Genomic DNA, 15,533 nt, shown 5'->3' on the forward strand with positions numbered 1-15,533 from the left:
ATTCTTAAGAGCGAAATAAATTGATGAGACCAGGCTTTGGAGAGCAAGTTTATTCGGCGGATCGCTTTATTGAAAAGGCTGCTGCCGCTGCCCCGTAGCTCCACTCGCTTCGCGCCGACGCGAAAGCGAAGACCGCCGACAGCCGAGTGGCAGCGCTCGGCGCACGCGTTCGTTCGCGAACGCGGGGAGCTCGCCCTCACGACGCCTTCGTTGTTGCCTAGGACGCCCGCGCGTCGGCGCCACCGCCGCGTCTCTCGCGCGGTGCTCTCCTGTGCCGCGTCCCGCCCGCGGGCCCCGTGAGCGCGTGCGCAGTCCGGCCCCCTCGGAAGGCGGCCCGCGAGAGGTGCCCTCCCGCGAGCCCCTCCCCTCCCGGCGAGCAGTGGGGGCGCCCCCGCGGCGGCTTGCGTCGGGCCCCTCGGGCCGCATAGCGAAGCCAGTGCTCGGCCGAGTCAGATGTGCGCGGCGCCCGTGCGGAGGGCGGCATGGCAGCAGCGTCGAACCCGTACATCGGCACGTCGGCAGTGTCCAGCCTGACGTCGGTGCACCTGCCGCCGAGCCAGGCCATGCAGGTGGCGGCATCGCAGCCGACGGCGGGCTACGGCCGCGAGCCGCCCGAGATGAAGTACATGCCACCGCAGCCGCACCACCAGGGAGGACCCAACGGACTGTCGAGCCACCACCACCACCAGTGGGTGTCGCTACAGACGGACGCCTCCATGTGGTCCATGGCGCCGGCCAGCATGGCCGACATCAAGCCCGCGCAGGCGGCCGAGCTTGGCCACCACCACCCGCTGAGCGGAAGCCACCACGCGCGCACCGCCACCGCGCAGCACATGGGCTCGTGGCACCACGCCGTGTCGCCGCACATGGGAGCCATGGGCGGCATGCACCCTCAGCACCACCAGCACCACCACCACCCGTACGGCGGCATGAACGGCATGCTGGGCGGCGCAGCCCACCCGGCCATGCGAGAAGTCCCTCACGCCGACCAGGTGCCCCCCCACCCGCACATGCACGGGCAGCACGACCCGCGCGCGCTGGATCACCACCACCACCGGCACCCCAGCGAAAGCGGCGAGGAGGAGGCGCCTAGTTCGGACGATTTGGAACAGTTCGCCAAGCAGTTCAAGCAGCGCCGCATCAAGCTCGGCTTCACGCAGGCCGACGTCGGGCTGGCGCTCGGCACGCTGTACGGGAACGTCTTCAGCCAGACGACCATCTGCCGATTCGAGGCGCTGCAGCTGAGCTTCAAGAACATGTGCAAGTTGAAGCCGCTGCTGGCCAAGTGGCTCGAGGAGGCCGACTCGACCACCGGTTCGCCCACGTCCATCGACAAGATCGCCGCCCAGGGACGCAAGCGCAAGAAGCGCACCAGCATCGAGGTGTCGGTGAAGGGCGCCCTCGAGTCGCACTTCCACAAGCAGCCCAAGCCGTCCGCCCAGGAGATCGCCTCCCTGGCCGACAGCCTGCAGTTGGAGAAGGAAGTGGTCCGCGTCTGGTTCTGCAACCGGCGGCAGAAGGAGAAGCGGATGACGCCGCCCATCAACCAGCCGCAGGCTGGGGCACCCGGCGGCGGACCCCCGACGCCGGACATGATGATGTGCCACGGCGGATCGCCCGGAGACATGCACCACCACTCGCCGCCGGCCATGATGCAGTCGCCGCCGCCGCCACCCCCGCCCCCGCACTCCGCGCTGCACCCGGGTCAGTCGCTGGCGGCCCACTGACCCACGCTGTACCCCTGCCTATTCAGCTGCGACGACGCCTAGCCGTTCGCCGGTCTGCAGGACAGGGGTGCGCGAGTGCCGCCACACCCGCCGCGTACAAAAAAGTGCAATCCCCCCCTCACCCTCATCACGACGTGGCTGTGGTGGTGATGGTGGGTGCCGCCGGTGTTGTGTGGCCGGACGGGGTGGTCGCCCCGATGTTTGTACATATGACGCCGTATGCAGGGCGACGGACGATTATTCTGCAAGGGGCCTTCTCCCGTCATCGGACCCAGATGCCTCGTTTCCTCCAGAGTGCTGGTGGTCGGTGCCGTATGTGTACGTACACCGTGAATGACGTGCGCGGTCCTGTTCTTCGCACCACTCTGTGAGCGAACCGGAGGCGACAAACACACACAGCAGGAAAGCAAAAAAACAAAACAAGGTGCCAACCAACGACTCTGCCGACGGTCGCGACGTTCCTGCTGCACGAAGAAGCGCGTTGTCGTTGGCCTTCACTTCGGTTTTTGCAGCGATATGTGACGCCGTGACAACAGCCTGTACACACACACAGCACACGCACTATACATGGACGACACCCCACGACACTCACATACACGACTCGCGTTTTCACACGTTTTTTTGTTGTTACGCGCATTTCTCCCCTCGACACCAACAAATGAGACGGAGACAGGCATGCCCAACTAGTCCAGGTAGGCAGACATCACTTCTCTCGCTCACCTCGCCGTGTCTGTTTTTTTTTTTGTTTTTTACCTATGTGACTATTCCTGTACAAGCCTGGTACTCTTTCTTTATCTATGTTTTTTTTTTACTGGTCATTTCGCTGACAGATTGTTTTATTCCTTAACGAACGTTCATTACTATTGGAGTTTTTTTCTTTTCATTTCACCGTGTTCTAAATTTACTGCCATTTGTTTTTCTTTAACCTTTTTTCTAAAAAAAAAATTTTTTTCGCGGACTGTCCTGCTCGATATATGAGTCTCTTTGCAGTTGCTGCTCAAAATTCGACAGTCGCACGAGTGAAAAAAACGCGAGGCTTCTGTAAGGCTCGATGACATAATGTTAAACAAGAAAAAAAAAATGCCGCTGTACTCTTGCAATTTTCTTTTAGACAAGTAAAATGACCTTGACGAGAGCGGTTAAAAGAAAAAAAAAATCTCTGTGGTCAATTGGAAAAGGTGCCTCGTAGCAATATCAAAAACTTCGACTGACCACCGCTGTTGACCAACACAGCAGAACAAGTGTTCGCATCCCGGTAATTCGTACCTTTCGTAAAATCAGATACAACCCGTTTACTGTAGACGCGTGTCACCAAATCGTGCCAGGAACTTCCGAGAGGACTCGCCTATACGAAGGCAGGACAGTCCGCGTTTTCGTTAATTTCTTCATTGTCTTTGCCTCGCGGGTGGGTGACACCCGCGCGAGCAGTCCACCACCGATCGTTCCCAAACGTGCTGGGATATGCGATCGTAAACTGTCTTTCACAAGCGAGACGTTAATATACCTCAAAAAATACCACTTCGCCTGCTGCTCCCCGTCTGTGTGTAAAACAGCATTTTGTTTTCTTAATTCGTTCAGTGATTTTTTGTTCCGCGGTGTTCCGATTACGTATGTGTGGCGTGTCTGCGTATACAGTGTGTGTCGTTTCCTCACATTGTGTTTTAAAGTGTATAACTCTGTACGGCTGTTCTATCTCTCCCATCTTTTCACTTTATGTTTTTGTTGACTCGTTCTGAAAGATTTTTTATTTTTTTTCCGTAATGAATGGTGCATTGTGTGTCGGGCTATATAAATATATATATAAAGTTCTTACTCGGCTTTGTGCCGATCTCCAAGAGTGCAGAGCTAGAACATGTGAATTCCGTCGGCGTGTTCTTTTCACGAAAAAAAACCTTTTTTTCGCGAAACACGGCGGGAGCATCGTTGAAGCAAGTTTGCGCGCTGATATAGAAAAAAAAAAAAAAAGACGAAATCGTTACACACAAAAAAGACCTTGAGCATAGTATGAGGACAGCAATAAACGCGTCGACTGTTGTACGCACTTAATTAGGGAGCGTGTTTCTATTTGTTTTAATTTTACGCGCCCGGATAAAAACGAGAAACAAAAAAGTTACGCACTCGCCTGGTCTTTCTCCAGCATTTCATACGCGCAAAAGCCGGGGAAATAATTGTGCCGCGCCGATCGCTTATAATCGGCGATGGCATTTCGCGATTATGGCACTCGCGGCGTTCGCCCCGCGCGTGCTATTTTGTAGAGGCGATATAGATACATAGAGAAGAGCTCTATGGCAGTTGCGATAGCGAGACAATGGCCTCGGAAGTCTCGAACAGAAAGTTGACCTTTTCGTTAGCGTCACTTTCGGGCGCGTTGATCGGCATTCTTTTTTATATACAGAGCGCACGAAAGTGGAGCGACACAGGCGCACCAGGTTAAATTGTGTGTGTGCGCGTTGGCGCGGAGTTTGTTTTTCGCTTTCTGACAGCGCCTCTTTGAGAATGTATGCTGCATCGCAAGGTTCCTCGGCATTCCGTATTAGTATACTATCACGAGCTTCCGCGGCAGCACTCGCTAAAAGAATTTTTGCCCCGTAAATCACTGATCCTTAAGTTCCGGACGATCCGTTTCGAAACGTCACTATAGTGATAGGCTGCACCGGTTTATCCTTGCGCTGCATAGTGGTGATAATTAGACGTGGAGGAACGAAAAAAAAGAAAGAAAGCAAAACGACTGAGTAACGAAAACATTGAATGAGTACGTATACGACGTTAAAATGTCGTCTATCTTATAACGCGTGCTGACGGAGGCAGACACGCGTCAGTGCATAGTTTAATGCAGATTTTTAAAATTATTTTTTTTGCTTTCTCTCTCGTTGTCACGGCCCCAAATGTTCGTGCCTCCGATAGCTTAAAAGAAAAAGAAAGAAACAGAAAGCTAGAAAGAGAAGCGTGTGTGATTTATCACCAACTAGCGTCGCTTTTGTGCGCGTTCTCTGCGGAGAATAGAGGGCGTGAAAAATTAAACAAAAATGAAAGCGGACTAAACTAAAGTTTAACAAAAGGAGTTTCGAAATCTCCGGATTCCTAAAGCTGCTTCTCCCCGGCGGTGACGAACGAACGTGTGCGGTATCACGCCGTTTAGCAACCGCGCGGGCGACAGCCGTGACGACCGAATAATCGAAAAAGTAAAACACACAAAAAAAAACAAAAAAGAAAAAAAAACAGCAGCAACAACAGGCTGTAGCTGTACGGAGGAGAATCGACGATTTTGAAAGCGTTGCTACGACAGCGTCGACTTTCAGCTTTTTCTTTCCTTCGATATTTTGTTTCAAGCGAAGATTCGCGAGGTGGTTTAGCTGTCGGCACCTGACTTTATATTTATTTTTTTTTTTTTTTTGCTTCTTCGTCAACTTCGCAGTCGCGCGCACACACTGTCTCGCGCGTGCCCTGTAAAGCATCTCAGCTCCCGGTGTGCACTATTCCTGCTAGCAGCAGCATAAGCATGAAGTCTTTCGCAATCAAATCGTGGGTGAAACATCTGCAGTATAGAAAGCTTGGTATATATTTGCCCTGCGGGCTGCCGGCGTTTAAAACGCATGTGTGTAGGCATGTGAGAAATGACATAAAAAAGAAAGAAAGAGAAAAACAGAATATCGACGAAAATGTTTCTGAACTTAAGTGCTCTTCTAAGAAACTCTCCAAGCTCGCAGCGGCTGGCTGTGACGTTAGGGGCCTCGCATTGCAGCAATGCCATAGTGAAAGGTCGCCACGGGCCCATATAGAGAAGCTAGAAAGCAGCTTCAGAGGTTCACATGCATCGACGATATATACCGAAAACATGACGGAATATGTGTAAAAAAAAAAAAAAGAAGACAGCGAGGTTACTCACAAGAAATCTTCGGTATGCTACTTTGTGTTTAGGAAGTGGAAAGAGTCTGTGAAGACACGACAAGCTCATTAAGGCTATTGACAAATACCAAATAATACACGAAAAAATTTTCGATGTTAGCTGCGAAGCTTAAATGTGGATACATCTACATGGACGAATTAAGCTTAAGAAAGGAAGATCGTTACAAAATATCGAGGCGTTTGAAGAGTTTGCTTGCGTCTAAATTGAAGAGAGCGCCGTGCTAGTAACCCTATTTCAAAATGACCGTCGACGTTCGGTCATTTATACTGGCGCATGCGTCAGCACCAGACCGTTAATTGCTGTCCTATACATTCTTGCTTCATTCATCTTAACTCGCGACGAACAGTTTTTTAGCAGAGAACCGGGGAAGCCTAAGCACTCGCGCTTTTCTTTTTTTCTTTATCTATTATAGTTGATTTCGCGAAGCGAACGTGGTATCCAGTTTGGGCGATAAAACTGGTGAACGTGCGAACGCGGTATATGTGCGCGTAAAGTGCGTAAAAGGCGTACGTGCGTCGCCGCGGCTTACCCCTGCGTGTCTAATTACTCGAGTTGCGATGAAATTGGCCTCGAATTTGAATGAATAATTGTCGATAACAACAACACAACAAAAAACAAAAAAGTGACGTGGTATGCGCAAGACTGATGAGTCCACAACCCATTCAGCGACGTTTCCGACGGCTCCTAATTTATGCAGCGACTCTTCGTTCGTTATTTATATTGTGTGTGCAGCGTGGCAGGGACATATATGCCGGAATAGTTGAGAATTCTTTGTGAGGGCATTAAATTGGCTAAATTATGAAAAAAAAGGTAAACAAAGAAATAAAAGCAGTCGTGCCTTTATGGCTGTTGTCTCCATATTGTTTACGTCTCATCCATTGACCTTACGACGGAGACGTTCTGAACAAAAAAATAGGAGATCGTTTTAAATGGAGGAAGTAAATTATGCACGCTCCGAGCGTTGCGAAATCTGAAATTTTGTTGAAAGGCATATGTAAACGAGGAGAAAAAAAATTAACATACACAAATATGCGACGTCTGTGTAACACTTCGCTCCGTTAAAGCGACATTATTTTCGCTCTCCTGGCTGTGCGGGTCAGCCGCAGGACACGAGGTTGCCGGTTCGATTCCATTTTGTGAAGGAATGCCAGAGATAGAAATGAACGCTCGCGTGCCGTTCAGTTCGGATGCTCATTTAAAACCGCAACTTGGTCAATCAGGACGCTAAACCTCGCAATCTAATTTCATTTCTTTTCACCCTGTCAATTTATCAATTCTGCGCGTCATGAACCGTCAGTATGTATCAATGCGCCGAGCCATTTCATTCATTACTGAATCGTGTGGCTGTATACGCAGATTTCTATGCATGCATAGTCGGGTTCGAAGGAAACTTGCATAAATTACGAACGTTACACGAGTGACAGTGAAACTAAGAGTTTCTAATGTGAATTGTAACGTGAACAACGATTGCTCCCGCCTTAGAAACAGCAATAAATGGGCGCTCCAAAATTACTTTATAAACGTATAAGTTAACAAACGTTGACGTCTCTTTATTTTGCTTTCTGTGTTTTATGAAAGAACTGCTTTTTATGAGGAAATCGTAGAAGTATTGGAATATCAGTTCTGTGGAAACTGTTCTGGATGTTGCATCTCGCTAAAATTAAGCGACGGCGTTGGGAAGCACGCATTGACTTTTTCAAATTTTTACAATTGATAGATGATCTTCAAAAGATGGAAAAAAATAAACAGGACTGAAAGGTGTCGAGGTGTAGGTTATTACGGACATCCTTACTATAGGAATGCGGACACTTACACAGAGAGTCTTGAGGAAATAGCTTTCTTCGTATTCGCATCCTCCACTTTCAATATTCCGTTCGGCTTTACTACGCACCATGGTTGGGGATTATACAGGATAGCTTTTGTACATTTCTGCAGGACCAGTGTGGCTGCGATCTTTTTTTTTCTTCTCTCACTTAAAGGATACGCATACTGTCACCTCCCACCTAAACATCACCGGACACACAGAAAAAGAAACAGAGGGAAACATTCCTTTCTGCCTCTTCTGTACAGTTGCGAGTATAAGATAAATGTGTGTGTGTACAGATTCACTTTGCATTCAGGGAAATACGTTCGCACAGGAAAAAAAATAGCGATGCAGGACTGTTCCTCCTTCGTGCTCAGGCACGATTAACGACGCACTCAAACTATCGCTATTAGGAAAGAAAAAAAAAGAAGCAAATAAGTACACGTGTTTTTTTTTTCTCGGCAACGAGTTGTTTTCGACGTCCGTTTCGCTGGTATGTAGTGTTTCGCATCAGTCCATGCACGTCCTCTTGATTCTGTTCTATCTTTCATCCTTCTCTCTCTTTTACGTTAGCCTTTGTCCTTCGTCCTGTAAGACGTCCTTCGTTTGACGCGTGATTCGAAAGCTCGAGCTATCCTTGTTGACGCCTGACGTTCGCAAGTTTTCCAGGAGCGAGCGGCCCCGAAGCGGTAACCACATGAAGCGTATTTCGCGCGCCAGCGCGCGTCTGTTTAGCGTCGCGCTGTAATTACGTCCTATTCACGGCTGAATATTGTTTCTTAATGATTGTCCCACTTAAATTCGTAGCCATACGGTATTCGTTTGTGTCACCATCAAGCAGATTTGCAGGGTGAGCGGCGACGTTCCGCCGTCAATACGCGAGAAATGCGCATCATGTGGTTCGCAGATATTGGACGACGCTTAACTGTAGGTTAAGTGGATACAGTACATACAATGGCTACAGATAGCTGGTAATGATTTGAACAATCGGCTAGTACTATAGTTAAAAAAAGTGTTAATGACGACTGGAACTCGTAGCAGGGATGTATTTAAGTATGAAGACGAGAAACTATATGATGAAAACTAACCTGCGTTCCCCTCCCTTCGTACTTGACTGTGCAAAGTTCCCGAATTCATTTGTTTTCCATTCAAATCTGTTCGCTCTTTTGTGTTTCTTTGTCTTTGACTTTTCACTGCGAGTCAAATGTCTCAGTGTCGAAACACCAACCGTCCCTTGAGCGTTGCCATTAAGCCAACGTGTTAGTCTACAGTGCTTTGATCAATAAGGTTCCTTTTGTTAGACTGCATTGTTATCTCCCCGCGAGGTGTCGCAATGTCGCTTGACGTGGCGCCGTCTTGTGCTCGTCGCTGTCCCCAGCCGAGCGAGGTTCTGCAGGTCGCAAGGATGCGCGTGCATCGTTCATGGTTACAAAATACCAGCCAGGCAGAATTATTCTAAACGATTATGCTCCCTATTATAACTGAGATTGACGGTAATGTAATGAAGGTTAAGCGGAAGAAATACCGACGCATATCTCTCGCCATGCGTTCATTTGCAATTCACCCAGTTCGCGGAATCTCGTTCTGGAATCACAAATGGCATACTTTGGTGTTTGCCTAATGACTGCGTGCGATGCTATTTTAACAAGAGCTCCGGCGGCTCCTCGTTGCACGTGCGCTCCTAAAGTGGCATTGCGACACACCGCAAAATGTAGTCTTTATTTGTTGCTCTGCACCATTGTGCATGTGGCTTATTTTTTGCGTCTTGTTCCGAGAAAGAAGAGAAAGTTATATGCGTCAGCTATCTAATACCTCTTTTTCTTTGGAAAGACGGGGCGCAGAAATATGTGCGGAGGTCTTAAAGAAGGATGATGTAAACTTAAGAAGCTTTCAAAAAGGTGGCACTGTCTGGGTAACACAGGAGCGTCAGCTACGAAGCAGCAGAAGTGTATATTTGCTTATTTAATCTTGAAAGAAGCATTTGGTACCACCGATGGTGCGGTGCTCGTGTGTTTGTAGCTATATACTTCGCCAGGTACAAAATTTTTTTCAGCACGTACGTCATAGTTGCATTCGGCAACGTAGCGAAAGAGCATTGGCAACGCGCAGTGGCTTGTTTATAGATACATCTATGATGGATTCAACGCCGTCTTTTGACACTTGCATCCAGTAAAACACGCAGCAGGCACTGCCGAGATTGAGGCGTCAAGTCAAACTACGTCTTGTTTTCCGGGAATTTCGAAAATGAATTACTTTCATTCCAATTATTTTCTATTGAGCCCAGTACTCGTCGCAATTCATTATAGCGTAAACGACTACGTACGTTTATACACAGTAATAATGAACAATGTCTATCTCCTTCCATTAAGTAGCTGGAACAATTCCGAAGCAGCTCCGAGCAGTAAAACGAGGTAATTTTAAGCATGCTTTTCCGACGCTGCGACAAAATAGTTGAGTCATCGCCTGGCTGGTTAAGCCTTAATATTTTTAGCGGAACAATGAGCAATGGGTGCACTGAGCACATGTCATAACCGCGCGGCTGACGTTGCTTACGTGAAGATTGAGTGTTACGCGCATGCGTGTTGGAGCATTTCCTTTCTCCTTTCAAATTCAGTGAGAGTTTTCCAGGTGCACTACGAATACCGTGCTTTTCATTGAACGTTTTCTGTCTAACGTGACCGTGATCGTCTCAGCTCTTGCGAGCTGCCGCACATAATTCTCCTCGCTCCTTCTTTCTTTGTAATGTCTTGCTGCGTCTTCACTGCTCCTGCTTAGGAGTTGAGAGCACGTGTTTTATAGAGAGCTGGTGCTTTTGCTCCGGTGACTTTTAGCTGAACACGCAATTGACCGCTCGTGTGTTTTTTTTCCCCTCAGACTGCATTATTTGTGTGCATTCTTTTTATGTTTCTTACCTAATTTGATGTTCTTGTTTAGTATGATCATTATTAAACCTTCGTATACGCGTTGTCTCTTCATGTATTGTACGCTCCCGCGTCACATGTTTTTTTGTTTCTCGCTCCATGCTTACCGCTACATTCCAGGAGAGATAGATACACAAACTATAGGTAAATGAACTGGTGTTTGTTTACATGTAAGAGAGAGAGCGCGAACAGTGGAGAGAAAAAAAGAAAGAATAACAGAGAAGAAGAAAACTATTTCCCCATTCGAGAACGGCCGTGTTCCGTGTCTCGATCGAGTCATTGAAATTTCTTCGTTCGTTTGTTTGTTTGTTTCGCTTGTGTACATAGAATCGCCTGAACCTGAAAAAGAAAAACATGCGTGTGTATGTGCGTGTGTGCTTAACTATGTCGCGACATGACGCGTGTGCGTGCGTGCGAAAAAAAACGAAGAGCGACGAAAGACGACGATGTGATGATCATGCTTGACGTGTGGTGCGCGTGGAACTATAGTGAAAATGACGGGCGGCTTAATTTTTTTTATTTGATTTTTTTTGCCTCGACATACACGCACTGACGATGGATGTACATAGAAAAACACAAGAGACTGCGAGAGATATTGGTGTATGTGTGTATACTATATAGATATATATAGTTGTCTATGACCAATCCATTTTTTTTTTAAATTTTCGCCGCTGTGGATGGTCAGTGGTCGCGTTTGCTGTGTGATTGTGTGTGTAGTGCATCGCTTTCCTCTTTACGTCTATAACGAACTCACTCAGCCTCTCCATTTCCCAGCGTTATTTTTTTTTTGTCTGTGACGCCACCTGTTGGCGCGAGGCTTAAAACGCGTACCTAAAACACCCTCGGTGAACACTTGACCGTCAGGTTGAAGTTCCAGCCTCCACGGAACCTTTCGATTCTCTCCTTGTTCCTGTCTTTTCTTCCTTAGGGTTTCTTCTTTTTTTTTTGTTTTTTTCGTTTTCAAATGAGCGAACGATGTAAGAAATGATGTGAACAGAAGAGTGATGATTATATGCGGACATTTTTATGATGGACACAGTTCGTATACATAAATATATTTGTGCCTGTAAAAAGCAAACAAACCTGACTCATTTGTCTCATTTCTTTGGCGCTCTCCGTGAGCGCGGCGGTTCACGTTGTCTAAGGAAATCACAGCCCTGGATACGGTTCTTCACTTAGGCTGCTTCACAGGTAACCACATCTATTGTTGCTCGTAGCAAGACTAGATGCTCAACATTGCTTCTGCGTGCTCAGAGCGAAGTACACATCGGTTGAGTATTACGTCATTGATGCCTGAGCCTCTGCAAGGGTTCAGTCCTTACAGTGTGCGCTAAATAAACGCTTGAGTTTGAAAGCCTTTAGTTGAAGATGCACTGCATGGTTTTACAGAGTGAGCGAAGGAAGAAACAGCCATGCGTTGTAAAAGGAATATACGTTACTTCAATATGTTTTTTTACGCTGCCGGACCTGCACCCGTTGATTGAATTCAATGCATGTGCGAAGTAATGTTGGTCTGTATACGGCGTATATTGCAGACTTGGAAACCACGGTGACACCGAAGGACTTTAACGCGACGTGGTGGTGGATTTGCTGCGGCTGTGACATCGCAACTGCGCAACCTGCTCGCACTTGCAATTCACACTGCGTAACTTAAAGCAATTGCGATCCCGCAACTCCACCATTGTGACTTAGGCGAGAAATCGACGTAATGAACGTTTAAAAGCGTATTGCGGTGGCCAACCAAGCTGGCCCAATAGCCCCATACGCAAGCGTATCACTCATGACGCTATAGTCCTCTTCATCACTTCGGATAGCACCGCACTGTAGCTCGTGTAAGTATCGCTCCGTAACAATACATATATTTGCAGGATTAGTGTTTTAAGGTTGCACGATGATAAATAAAGGTGCATGGTGAATGCGCTTTTAGGTATAGGCGATTTTACGTGCGACACGCGGGCGCCGCTACCGTGGGCTGTTAAACGAATGCTTTCCTATTTTTCTAGATCGCGACGTGAGCTGATAACGTCATGAGACGTCGAATGCTCCAACCCAACCGTTTTCGTGCGTATGCGCTTACCGTAGCACTGTTTGTTTATCTTCAGTATTAGGTAGCGCGAATTCGAACAGGACAAAGATTGTTTGCCTACTCGCAACTAAGCTTTATTCAGAAAAGTATCCCTACGTATATACACAGCCGAGTGGCGCGCGCAGGCCACGCAACAGTCACACAATCAGGATCGGAAGGGCAAGACACGTGCCCATCATAACCATGTCTCTAAGAACAGTTTTTTCTTTGCTGCGCAGCAAAACAGACGTGTCACTGATACAATCGCTCTTTTTCTTGCTAATATGATAAGCTTCCAGGAGTTCTCCGGCAAGCGCATTCCCCCTTCTGCCCAGAATTCGAATCATAGTCAGGGCACGGGTCCTATACAGTGCACAGGTAAATGACAAGTCGAATTATTTTTAACAGACAGCTCGTGTTCTGGTGCTCGATCGTTGACGCAACGGCCACTCTGTCCGATATCAACCTTCCCACAAGTAAGTGGGATTTCGTACAAGACTGCATACGGCGCATGTATACGACGTATCGCGCTATCCCAGTATTGAAGATTATGAACCAGCTAGCCCAGCAAAGAATTTTGTTAAACTGTTCGTTTAGCTGTTGAAGATGCAACACAAGGAGGCCCAATATGGTGGCACTAAAACCAATCTGCAAAATAGTCTATAGGTAGCGGTTACAGACGACTAATTGTGTAGTGAAAAGCGAGCAAAATGAAGCAGCAAAAGATTTTCTGTTACGCGATGACTCGAAATGACGGCATGCTTGTTTGGGAATGTACGAAACACGGTGGGACGTGCGAAGAACGCCCGCTTCTCAGCCCCCTGATGCACGGTAAGAATTCGCATCAACAAGTTACGTCGAGGCTTGCAAGTGCCGGCCGTGCTTCTGCGACAGTCGTCCCGAAGAAAGACTTAGTTACTATGTATAACGTGCTCCCGGCGCTCTGGCGATCGATCAAGCGACAACAATGTATACAGTCGGCTCATTCGTGTGCTGTACGAGACTCGCCCGTGATGGGGACGTGTGTTATACGTGCATTTCCACGAAACACGGCGCTGATCTCAACTCGTGATGAAGTGATAGCTGAGAACGTGCATCCCTTCGTATTGTTCCGCACGTACTCAGAACTGTGATCAGATACAACGCTGTGATGTTGCGGAACTAGTAGGAGCGATCACTCGTCGGCTTTCAGTGCGGCGAGAACTGCACACCAGATGCCATATAGAATGATCGCGCATAGTGTCTAGAAAAAAGTGTATATACGTTGACTGTACACCCCGTATCGATTGAAATGCGGCAATTTAGGGCTGAGTAATTCTCGTACTTTTGTTTCTACCGTCTTCAGTTCGTGTGATATCGGTGTAATTTTGGCTCGAAGACTTGTGTCACAGACACATTTCCTGGCGGCCAGTTTCGTGGTGACACGACGTGATGATCTCGAGCAGTTGCGCGTACTAGCCATTATACTGAAGTTTTTGATGTCGCGTTTCAATCCCTGAGCGCTGTATCTCAGCGGGGCTCATGGTCGGGAGACATTAAAGAGTCTTGCGGCCTGAACGTTGTCTCACAATATTTATTTATTTATTTATTTATTTAAAAGGTCCTTAAAGGCCTAGTAAGAGGCACTGGGCAAGGGGGGGGGGGGCATCACAATAATAAATGATCATGCATAATGAATACGTAATATCATACAGGATGAAATGGTTGAATGCATACATATAACTTCATAAACACATTAGAATATTACCCAACACTAATTGTAGAGGCAACATGATTACTGGTGCAAGAACAAAGCAAGTAGTTTAGTGTACTAGACAAAAAATACAATCAGGGAAAGTGAATCTCTTATGTATTTTACTTTGCACTGCCCACACGTGTACAATATGCATCTTTCAATTTTTCTTCTCTAAGTCTATGTTCGTACACACACACACACACACACACACACACACACACACACACACACACACACACACACACACACACACACACACACACACATATATATATATATATATATATATATATATATATATATATATATATATATATATGCGTGTGTGTGTGCGCGTGTGTGAAAAGAGAGAGAGCTCCGAGATTCGTGGAACCGCATCTTTTGTCCTTTCGGTATGCATGGTCCGCGTGAATGTACGTATATATCTACATAGTTACGATTATGTGTAAGCTCCATTCATCATAGGCGACGAGTGAAGGCACTAATTTGAATATGTAAATTGCTAATGAGGCGCGGCCCTGCTTGATAAGTGGTTATATCGCATCCACGCACACACTACAGCTCCCTTCCTGATTTTGCGCGGGTGTGAAGAGAATGAAGCGTTGGTCCCGAAGACGCGCTCGAAGTACGATACATATCTCTGTATAGTTCGCCTTGCTGGCGCGTTCCACGGAGCTCAATCACCGTTGGCCTCTTACTCAACACGTAGGCGCTGACATTATGTGACGACCTTTTGCGAATACTTGTGTGTATAGAGCGGCTTGTATGATGTCGAAAGCCGCGTGCTTCGTGGTCGCCGCAGAATTGTGCGAGCTTCTTGTTTTTTTCAGCACGCAACGAGGCATTTTCGCAAGCAGTGTCTTCTTTTTCAGTTGGGGTGAGACTTCCTTTGGTCAAAAAATTCGGTTTTGAGATTTTACAATCACCTGGCGCCGGCGTGTGTAAGGAAAGAAAGGTGTTCGTAAATGAGGCCCTCGAAGGCGCGCTGGTTCTTTGCCTATTTGTACGCGCCGTTTTTCAATAACTGATGCTATCTCGATCGTGAGATTGTCGGCGATCAGCTGTTTCTGATGTGGTAATCCGATCTTTTATCGAGGTCGCTTGTCATTTCGTGTTGCCGCACTTAATTTCTGCTTTTCATCGTTGCGTTTCATTGCTTCACGTATGACCGTCGTTGTTGCTGTAGTGACCGAAGTGCTTCGCTGCTAAACACGTGGGTGAAGGTCCAGTTAATGACGTGGTGGAAGGAAAAAGTTGGGAGGGAGAATTAGGCAATGAGAAAGAAATAAATCTTTTTAAAATCTCCCTCACCCGCGTTCTGAGACTGGGTACCTATGTCCGATTTCTCACAAAGAATGTGCATCCATTCAGAAA

The 15,533-nt window shown here is 47.4% G+C and overlaps 1 protein-coding gene across 1 annotated transcript; it reads left to right on the plus strand.

Annotated features, from left to right (window-relative positions):
• Window positions 1–269: 269 nt before the first annotated feature.
• LOC119396244 (POU domain, class 3, transcription factor 4) lies at window positions 270–11,441 on the plus strand. Its single transcript, XM_037663370.2, has one exon. It carries the CDS (start codon window positions 483–485, stop codon window positions 1,725–1,727), a length of 1,245 nt encoding a protein of 414 aa, XP_037519298.1. The 5' UTR covers window positions 270–482; the 3' UTR covers window positions 1,728–11,441.
• The last annotated feature ends 4,092 nt before the right edge of the window (window positions 11,442–15,533 follow it).

The sequence above is a fragment of the Rhipicephalus sanguineus genome, chromosome 6 (assembly GCF_013339695.2).
Source record: "Rhipicephalus sanguineus isolate Rsan-2018 chromosome 6, BIME_Rsan_1.4, whole genome shotgun sequence".
Lineage (NCBI taxonomy): Eukaryota > Metazoa > Arthropoda > Arachnida > Ixodida > Ixodidae > Rhipicephalus > Rhipicephalus sanguineus.